This window comes from Antedon bifida, chromosome 6 (assembly GCF_963402885.1).
Source record: "Antedon bifida chromosome 6, ecAntBifi1.1, whole genome shotgun sequence".
NCBI lineage: Eukaryota > Metazoa > Echinodermata > Crinoidea > Comatulida > Antedonidae > Antedon > Antedon bifida.
In genome coordinates this window covers 18,527,333-18,537,851 of record NC_136231.1, presented here as the reverse complement: position 1 = coordinate 18,537,851, position 10,519 = coordinate 18,527,333, and the positions used below count along the sequence as shown (strand labels likewise).

At 34.3% G+C, this 10,519-nt stretch overlaps 1 protein-coding gene across 1 annotated transcript; it reads left to right on the top strand.

Moving 5' to 3' along the window:
- Nucleotides 1-1,092: 1,092 nt before the first annotated feature.
- LOC144844443 (uncharacterized) lies at nt 1,093-8,953 on the top strand. Its single transcript, XM_078701359.1, has 11 exons — nt 1,093-1,226; nt 2,884-3,485; nt 5,010-5,129; nt 5,366-5,525; nt 5,949-6,058; nt 6,290-6,412; nt 6,763-7,003; nt 7,119-7,231; nt 7,629-7,697; nt 7,981-8,055; nt 8,473-8,953. The coding sequence occupies exons 1-11, from the start codon at nt 1,178-1,180 to the stop codon at nt 8,584-8,586; spliced, it is 1,776 nt and encodes a 591-aa protein (XP_078557485.1). The 5' UTR covers nt 1,093-1,177; the 3' UTR covers nt 8,587-8,953.
- The last annotated feature ends 1,566 nt before the right edge of the window (nt 8,954-10,519 follow it).

Sequence of the window (10,519 nt, the reverse complement as noted above, 5' to 3'; positions counted from 1 at the left end):
TAAAATAATATACTATGTTTAGCAATGCGCCTGTAGCTTTATCACCCACCCCACCATAAAAACCTAACCTTAGTAGGTCGTTGCTTTTAGTTTAGAGGACGTGTGACTATTCATTTAAAAATGGTAAACTATAATCATCTTCCGTGATTATACACCATGGGAAGTTTAGTCAAATGTTTCAGAGGGGTTTCTGACCACAATTAAAGTTCAATAACATTTTGTGTGACTAATAATAAAATAATTTCTATAGATTTAACAATAACATATTTGACATTATAAATCCTTGGTCAGTGTAAAGTATTTATTTCTTCTTATATGTCCAATAGGCCTAATTTGATGATGAAATAAGATTAGTTACAAAACAGACACTTTCAAAATAGATTAAATAATAATATTGTGAATAACTTTGAAAATAATATTTCAACTTTCAATATATCTTGTTAAAACAACATCTTCCGATGCCTGTAACTGCAAAACCCGTAAACCACAGCTGGTTTTTAATGTACTGTTTTGCTGACTACAGTATATGAAAATAATTACCGTGACCTGTATCTTCAAAACCAATTTCAGTCTAAATGAAACTTGTCTACTACTGCCTAGTACCTTTAGCTAATATTAACAAGAAATATTTCTTACAAAAAAACGCCGCTCGACTTTTTGACTAACATTTTTAATCATTGTTCTTTCTTCAGATATAATGTTTTATTATATATTATGTATATATTATCCCCTCTCTTGCCGTTTTCAAATTGTTTTTAATAAAGTTATTATGTTTGTTATAAAGTTTGTTTGTAAAAAGTTTTCACAGTTGGCGATCTCGTACTTTAAGAACTGTCATGATATCACCTTGAAACCTTTCAATCACAGTTGACTAAACGTCTGTTTACCATTAATGGTCACTCTGGAAGATTACTTACTAATCAAAAGTTTCAAATAGCAATTCATTCTTGTCTTCACGGCTGAATCAATTTTCCATCATAAAAGCTGTTTATCCAAACAAAACTCAGAATGGTTGCCGATAGCGAATTTCCGCCCAGAAAGTGTTCTGATTGGTCGATTGTTGGCTTTGTATGCAAAACAAAGGGAAGGAAGCGTGTAACTTTTGCCATAACTTGGCGAAGGCCGCTGTGATTTCTTCATTCGTCGCTGAGAGATCGTCTTCGAAACACCAAACAATATGAAGTCTCTTATTCTTATCTGTGTAGCTTTGGCTGTGCTATCTCAAGGTATGTTCCTTTGTTTTTAAAAGATGGGTTATTATTATCTAACTAAATGAACATTATTTTTGGCAGGTATTATGTTTTAGATGCTTACATTTACATAATTATAAGCCCTGCATTCTATCTACAATTTTTCAATAAGTTATTGTTGTTTGCCATTGTTGTAGATCTAAATATAAAAGTAAGAGATATGTAACTCCATTTATTGAATTTTCTTTTAATACTTTTATTTGTTTGGTTTTAATTAAAGTATTTTTAACGGGAAACGTTTGCTTTAGAACAAGCAAAAGGCTAGTAGAAACAGATACCTTCATTTTAAAATGTTTAGAACTTTTAGTTGAAAATATTTTTACACAGCAACAAAGTTGAAAATGCTGGTGCTCTATTCAACAAAACTTTTATGTAAAAAATGTTTACACATAAATAAAATGCTTTTAGAGTTACAATGTGTTGAAAAAAATAAGATAGATAAATAAGCACAAGCTTGAATATGCCATTTTAACGTGCTTGTTTCGACACTGGCGAAGTATACTTTAAGTAGAATAACTTTGTGACCCATTGAAGTATAGACAAATATAAAGCTCTGTCTACAAACTTTATGTGACAAAACAATGTGATATGCCCATATATGGACACGATGATGTCATATCACTACCATATTTAGGTATATCATTACCATATTTGGTCACATCACACTTTTTTTGTCAAAATAGTTTGATAGTGTAGACAGAGCTTTAGACATATTTTGATGATTTAAGATAAAAAATTGATTTGAATTTGTTTTATTATTACCGTAATAATAGCCTAGCAAAAAAACTCAACATGTTTTGTCTACAATGTGTTTCTATTTGCATCGTATAATTATATTTACGTCATTAACTTTTTAAACATACGGATCCAAAGTGATTCCTATGGCGAATAGAGTCTTAAATGTCATTTAAACGTCATATTATGTAAGACGTGAAGTCACAGAGGTCACCTTGCATCCCGCAAACGCAAAATGATCCATCGGATGTTATTTAAATCTCACCCGTCCACCCAGTGGGGTATATGAAAGTGTATATAATATAATTCCAAATTTAAATCTTCTCTCACGCGATCACCCCATGCAAACGACGTGACGAAATAAACGCTCTCTAAAAGCACTTTCCTTAAACATGTTTAAAAGCTTTTTTAGGTGGTTTAGAAAACAAAAGTTTACGTCAACAAATAAAGTGACATCGTATTTTAAACAGATATGTTATATTATTTATAGGTGAACAAAATTACCTATTTAATTGATGAATAAAAAAAGAGTGATTAAGATGCCAATTTGACTTTTACCATGAGTAAAATCTTATGAAAAAGAAAATAAAATGCATTCAACATGTTAAATATTTGTTAACCAAATAATGTAGAATGTCTCATTTTCCAAAATAATCTAAATGAATGGTCGTTTGGCAACAGAAATTCTTTCTCTAGCGCGTTTGGGCGACTTGTCTTCCACTACAAAAATAGTGCATGTAGACTAACAGACAGAGGTTACAGAGGTATGGTTTAACAACATACATGTCCGAAACAATCTTTATTTTATGAATATATATATTCAGTTTCAATCCAACAATTTTCTCTATAGACCCATCTTATTCTTTAATTTTTAAATGTTTTGTATTTTATTTCATAGTGGATGCACGTAAACCATATTACAAAAGACAGCAAATGAAAGAGCGACTACAAATGGGAGAACTACCTCAATACGGAAAACGCCAGCAAAATAAACAACGACCACAGATGGGAGAACGACCGCAGGTAGAACTACCAGAAATCGAACGACCACAGATGGGAGGACGGCCACAGATGGGAGAACGGCCACAGATGGGAGGACGGCCACAGATGGGAGGACGGCCACAGATGGGAGGACGGCCACAGATGGGAGAACGACAGCAGATGGGAGGACGACCGCAGATGGGAGGACGACCACAGATGGGAGGACGGCCACAGATGGGAGAACTACCAGAAATCGAACGACCAGAAATCGAACGACCACAAATGGGAAAACGACCAGACTTCAGCAAACTACCAGACTTCAGTAAACTACCAAAGATGGGAGAACTACCAGGTATCGAAGATCGACCAGTTTACTTAGAAAGTCCTCGACAACGACCAAATAAACCAAACATGTTTAAACCAAATATTCGTAATCACGTAAATGGTGTTCTTTGTGATACGTGCACTGAAATGGTCACAGAAGTCGAAGAAATACTGAAGAGTCTGGACGTAGATGAGGTGAGACTCGATACACTGTTTTTTTTTTATTTGAATAAACTTAAGCTTGGTTCACACTTGGACGCAACGCAGTGACGCGCTACAAGTAATTTGACCAATCACGAAAAGGTGGATCATCCGAACTTCACTTGTGATTGGTTAACTCCCTTGTTTTGTCCTACTACTAGAGACTAGACACAAGCGGCAGTTCGAATAATCCATCGATTATGATTGGTCAAATCACTTACGTTGCATTATCCTTGCGTTGCGTCTCTAGTTGGAACCAATTGCATTAAGAAAACATTAAACAAAGATAGGTTTCTTTTAGAAAACAGTTTACGACACTGGTAGTAACAATCACTGATATCTTCCTTTGTTGAAAAGAGTTAACATCCGTTCAAATCTTCAACCAAATATAATCACGTACCAGTATATTTCCTTCCCATTCAAAATGTATTGCGTAGAATTTCCTGTATACTTTCTGGTCAAATAACAATAGAACATGCTATTGTCAATCAAACCTATTTCAAATCGATAGTCATTAAGAGAAAGAAAGGTATTGTATTTGGAATTGAGTGGCATCCATAACAATATCAAAATAGTAATATAAATAGCAAGATTTACATTACAAAAAAAATTAAAAGAAAAGAAAAACGATATTAATGAAGTAAAAAAATCTCTCGAATAAAAAGAGATTTGTTAAATCAGTCTACACAAACGTAGGATTCAATCATATTTCCATGCCCTTTTGACTAGTGATTTGCAAAAATTGCCAAGCTTGGTGGAAATGGTATCATCGGTAATGAATTTTAAAGTCACATAAGCCAAATAGGAATATGGGTCTACTTCAGTATTTTCATGGCTTCCGTAGACCAGTAGTTTAAGATTTCCGTGCGACTTTGTTAAAAGCACCGAATTTTGATTCCCATTATTGTCATTGTTTAAAACCCATTAAAATTTATTAAATGTTGTTTGTACGGCTACGGTTATAAGGTTTGCGGTACACCATATACACCAACAACAACAAATAACAGATATGTGTCTGTTTTTATTATGATGTTGTTTTGACTTTACATTGGAGTTACCTTGAAAATCACCGCTGGCTCTATAGTTTAAATCTTTATAGCTGAGCCAGGGTGTTTACAACTCCCTGGCTGAGCGATGTAACATGTGGTATTTGAACCATAATAAAAAAGTAATGCAAAATTTAATTATAATTGCCTTGAGCAAAATAGTGATATATCTGTTAAATCTATTTTACCCGCTTTACCAATACACGCATTGTACTGAGTCACTACAATGTTGCTAAGTGGTTAAAAGTATTGGTATTGAACGTTTACTATTTTTTGTTTCAAGCAGGGAATTAACAACTCCCTGGGTCAAGTATGGTCCAAGTTTCTCCATGGTCCAAGCGCTCACTACTTGTGAGGTAACCCTTAGCCATACACTTTACCTCGATAGTATTTGTACTATATTTTAAAATGTACAGCTTAAATGTTTCGTTTTGCTTTTAACGTTTTATTCATATTTGCTCTGTAATTTCAGATTGTATCAATGCTGACTGGCATATGTGGTGATCTTCAATTACCTGGAAATTTCTCTGCAGAGTGCAAAGAGTTGGTAAAAGATTATGCCCCAGAAATCATTGAATTGATCGAGTCACTCGTAAGAAATATTGATTATCATATTTATTATCAAACCAATAAACACTGCAGAGAGCAGCATTATTTGAACTTCTTCGAACTTTAGAGTATAGCACATATTTGGCATGCCTCTCTGCAAAATTCTATAGCGAAACCATTTGATCTGAAAGTCGTTGTCTTCGACTGTCTCCTCCATCAAGGATGAAAAACATGTCTTTATTGAGGTATAATTTGATCCATGTACTTTTCTTATCTCAGGATGCTCAAACGTTTTGCACTGAATTGACGCTCTGTACCGAGGAAGACGTAGAGGTTCCAGCCCAACTTGGAGTCAATTCCAAAAAGTACCGTAAAACACAAAAAGCAATGAAATCACTCGACCAACTGTTTGTGTCTGTCAAAGAACAAATCCAAAAAAGTAAGACAATGATCAAGTCGTCTTTTTTTTTTGGACCATATTTAATGAAGGTGGTCCATCCAGCAATTGCTGATCAATAAGGACCCTCAGAGGTTCACAAGACAAACATATACACAAGATGCTCTACATAAACAAAGTCTTATTACAAGTCTTTGGGAGTGGAGTTGTAATTTTGTCCTTAGAAAAAATCCTGACATGTGACGGGACTTGAACCCAGAACCCTTGGAGTCATGAAATGAATGGTGACAATACTGTTCACAGGATGAAGTTGTAGAGTTTTTTCATGAGAAAACATTTTGAAATCTACAACAGGATTTGATCCAAGGATCTTAAACCACCAAGCCACAAATCCACTATTAGATAAGCAAAAAGCAAATATTCGTCATTTGTCAGTTTTTAACTTTTTTTAAATTTGTTTGCTAGATATGATCAGAAACTTGATGAACAAGATGTTTAACGATGCCATTGTATGCGATGGATGTAAACAGACAGTACAGTTCATTTACGACTTGTTAACAAACAATCAAACACTGGTGAGTAATTTGATTGTTACGTCATGTTGATGCATTTTCTCTAGTGGGGACATTGGGACACAATTTTGGCGGATTCTATGTCCAGATGATGGACGCAATATGCGTAGATTGATGATGATGCTTATTCATACTAGGCCTATAGGGTGATTTAAAATCAAACTACAGGTAGTTAGGCCTACGTCTGTAATTAAAATATCATCGCATTTTTAATACTTTTTGTTTTATCAACAGAGCGACATTGTGTCAGAATTAGAAACGGTTTGCGCTTATCTGCCAGAAGACATACAACAACCATGTGACGACTACATCAAACTGATTCCAGAGGTTATGATTACCATTGCAAATACATATTTCGTAAGTTTTTCTGATTTTGTGTCGATTTTGAATTGTTATTGTTACGTTACTTGTGACGTTATTTAAGCCGAATAATAATGATCCTGTGTTTTGCCTTGAGTATGTTTTAATAAGTTAATCATACGCCACGCACAACTACACATTTTATCTATATAATATGTTACAAGGCAATTCCTTTGCATATTGTTTTTTTATCTAATAATTTAATTTATACGCAATGTCAACGGGCTGAAACAATGTTTTTTTGTGTTCTTGTATATAAGTATATTCAGTACAGATCCTTTCCGTTAAAATGAACATATCTATATCTATATCTTAATAAATTAAAACGTTTCTTTCTACATAATTAGAAGCCAGATGAAGATTGTGAAGCTATCGGTTTGTGTCCAGGCGAATTCGAGGTTCCTTTACCGGAAACTCCCGACATTGAAGTTCTTCTTCCCGAAATACCTGAGTTACCAGAGGTTCCAGAGTTACCTGACATACCGGCTGCATTTGATATCTTTACTGGTATCACCGATTTACAAGACTTTGACACAGATAAGATCACTGAGTACCGTACTAGACTCGGACGATCAACCCCAAGAAAACGTAAGAAACATTTTACAATTTTTAAGGAATTAGATTAGACTGTATATTTATTTAGTATGTGATTTTATTACCTTTTAAAATCTAAATCACAGTATAAAAATGTTGTTCTTTACAGTTAAAAACAAAACAAAGAAACAAGCACGAAAGCAAAAATACAGCGATGCAAGTGTTGCACAAGTAGCAGGAAGATTTATGCCTAAAATGACGGAGAAACTCACCACATCGAATGTAAGTTAAGTTTTACTATATCATGTTTGATTTTGTTACTACGAGATTTTTATTGGTCCAATTGGAAGTATTTCCCCTTAATATGAGTGTCACAAAGGACGGGTTATACCATGGGCCTATAAATTAAATGTATAGGTCCATGGTTATACTCTATAAGCACAGATTTTGACTCTGGGATTTTTCGATTACGATACGGTATTTAGACAAGCGATTTTCTGCGTATGCGCAGAATCTAAAGACCCATGATTCACTTACGGTTTCATGTCTAACTTCAAGAAACCGCGTGTCTGTTTCATGACAAGTGATGATAACAGTCCCATCTGTGTGTTTCTGTATTGTGTTCAATGAAAATTTACAGTTAGGCCTACAGTTAATAAATATATTTGTATCTTAATAGGAAACATGGAAGTGTACACTCTGTACTGTATTCGTCAAGAATGTTGCTGCCTTTGTTGCTAAACATGAGGTATTTATATATAATTACGTTTATTTATAAAATACAGTATTGAAAAAAAATGTCACAAATAATAGATGACATGAAAAAAAGAAAATATTAAAATATTTGTTAACAATAACAAACAATGTGTATAAGAATACTAGTACAGTCCCATATTATAATTCAAATACAGTATCATTACTTTCTGGAACATCGATTGTAATTTAGTCTCTTTAGCAATATTTCATTTTCAACTTAGAGTATGTACGGTACAGTATCCATTAATCAATGTTGTTTTTTTTTATATTTGAAGGACCGAATTGCCGAAACTATAATTAATGGAACCACTACTTTCTGTGCACGTCTACCAGAACCGTATTCACAAAAAGTAAGTTATCTTGAAGTAGATCTTTTGGTATGGTGGAATGATAAGAATCAATTAGCATGAGAGAGACATGGAGATCTGTATGTTGACAGATAATGCATGTCCTTTGGCACGATAATTCATTTGCCCGTCCTTCGAATGGGGCGTAAAGCAGTTGGTCCAGTGTACACATTGCACAGTCTATTTAAATTATTTGAAAAGGGTGGGGAATTGTTTCCCGGTGTGCTCACATCCTCCTGGACTAGCCCCTATTAAAAAAAAGTATTGTATTGACGATATATTTAACCTAGTATAATTAACAAATTTAAAATATCTGAAAACAACACAAAATAACCACCAACAACTGGTATTATATCGATTCTTTGATATCACTGTGGTGTGACGTTTTCTTTATCTATCTTTTATTTATTACATTCACAGTGCACCGAAGAAGTGTCGCCATTCATGAACAAGATAATGATTGAGTTAGGTCTGAAGATGTACCTGACACCCCAAGAGATCTGCCCAATGGTCGTGGATGGTTGCAATCCATGAAAATCAACTCCTGTTGTTCAGAACTGCCATATCAATTCCACATGGAAATTTATAGTTATCACAATAATAAAAGCATTATGTAAATAGTACTTGAAATACTATGCAATTCTATATGCCACTGTAACTGACGCTTTGCGTTACTGTATACTTGTTAATGTACGTTTCTTCCTTTATCTTATCTTATTGTGTTACGTAGAGTAAGCCTTGTAACGCAAAACGCGTTTTAGGAATCGTTCGTAGTGATAAATACAATACTTTGTGTTTTTTACTGTTTGATTCATTCTTCGTAGTTACGAACATGAAAGTGGGATTGTTTTAAGATGTTTTTTTGATATTAAAAGTGTAAAATAAAAGTGAAAGTTTGAAAGTTTTGTTTGTTGTTTGTTTGTTACCTTGATACAACAGAAGCCTTTTGTTGCTGCACGTATGATAAAGCTTGGCTCCCAGGAGGAGAATACAGGACGTAGACGCAACGCAAGCGAGTTGACCAATGATGAGTGACAGTTCGAATAATCCAGCGTTGTGGATGGTCAAATCACTGCAGCGTTGCGTTAAGCGTGGTTCCCACTATCGACGCAACGCAAGGACGTAACGCAACGCAAGTGAATTGACCAATCACAAGCGATGGCTTATTCGCTTTTGATTGCTAACTGTCTATAACTTCGCTTGTCATTGGTTAAAACGCTTGCGTTGCGTTTACGTCCTTGCGTTACGTTCTAGTGGGAACCAAGCTTTAACGTCATTGCGTTGCGTCCTAGTGGGAAACAAACTTTTAATACGACACGCCACCTTTATGTTCCAATCAATGTACCGATACAGTAATAATATAACCTTTATATTTTATCATTGCATTGCTTTTATCATAAATATCCCCCATCAAATAAATATAGGCCTACAGTATAACTCCTAAAGTGTCGATATTCATAATGATGGTCATTTTGTGCAGATCCAAATGTCTATGTTAAGATTTTACGTACCGTCGGCCTATACAGTACTTCATCCCTTGGTTATAAATATTAATTGTTCGGAGAGAACACAATAATTGAGATCCACATGCCTACGCTGTGCTAAAATAAAACGGATGGGATAAATATTTTGGTCAGTGCCTTAGGTTATGCGTCTTAAAATACAGTTTTATTTATCAATAATTTACCTGTACCCTAGGAAAAAATACATTTTTATTTTCGCAACTAAGTTGTTATGGGAGTATTTTTTTAATTACGATATGCGTAATAATATATTGAGAGAAATATGGTCATCACGTCATGCATGTTTATTTGTTCGAATCGAATTATCCTTGGTTCCGATATAACTGTTAACAACTCTATAAATAAATACATTAAACAATAATTATTATTATTTTATAATAATTTAGGTATTTGTATAACGCTAGTATCAACTAAATCGAAGTAAAAATCAAAGGCGCTAGCATTAGATTTAAAAAAGTTGCGCCTTTAAGTTCTTTTTTAAAAATAGCAATGGATGGTGATTTAGTAATATGTCGAGGGGGAGAATTCCATAGAGAAGCAGCAGAGAACATAAAAGACCTTTGTCCATAGAATTTGGTGTTAGGAACAACCAGTAGGTTTTGATCAGCCGAACGAAGACAAGCAAGAGGGGTGTGGAGGGAAGAATTAGTAAAGTTGTTCGATTTATATGGCGCTTATACAATCAAAATATTGTCCTAAAAGCGCTGAGAGAAAAAACAGAAAGAAGATAAATAGGTTGTTTAAAAAGTAGCGCTTTAAATGTTAGTACAGTAAAAGGATCTTATATTTTATACGGGAGTAAATAGGCAGCCAATGGAGGTTATATATAATAGGAGATATGTGTGAGGATCTTCTAGTAGTAGTGTTAGAATGCGTGCAGCAGTGTCTGGAGACTTTATGCACGATGTGGTTCAGCTCCACCGTTGGTGGTGCTGCAATCTATG

Excerpts from the sequence above, each read along its gene's own strand:
- LOC144844443 (XM_078701359.1), top strand. The coding sequence starts at position 1,178 with ATGAAGTCTCTTATTCTTATCTGTGTAGCTTTGGCTGTGCTATCTCAA. Across the intron at positions 3,486-5,009 it reads AGAGTCTGGACGTAGATGAG|ATTGTATCAATGCTGACTGG; the intron begins GTGAGACTCGAT and ends CTGTAATTTCAG. Across the intron at positions 7,004-7,118 it reads ACGATCAACCCCAAGAAAAC|TTAAAAACAAAACAAAGAAA; the intron begins GTAAGAAACATT and ends TGTTCTTTACAG.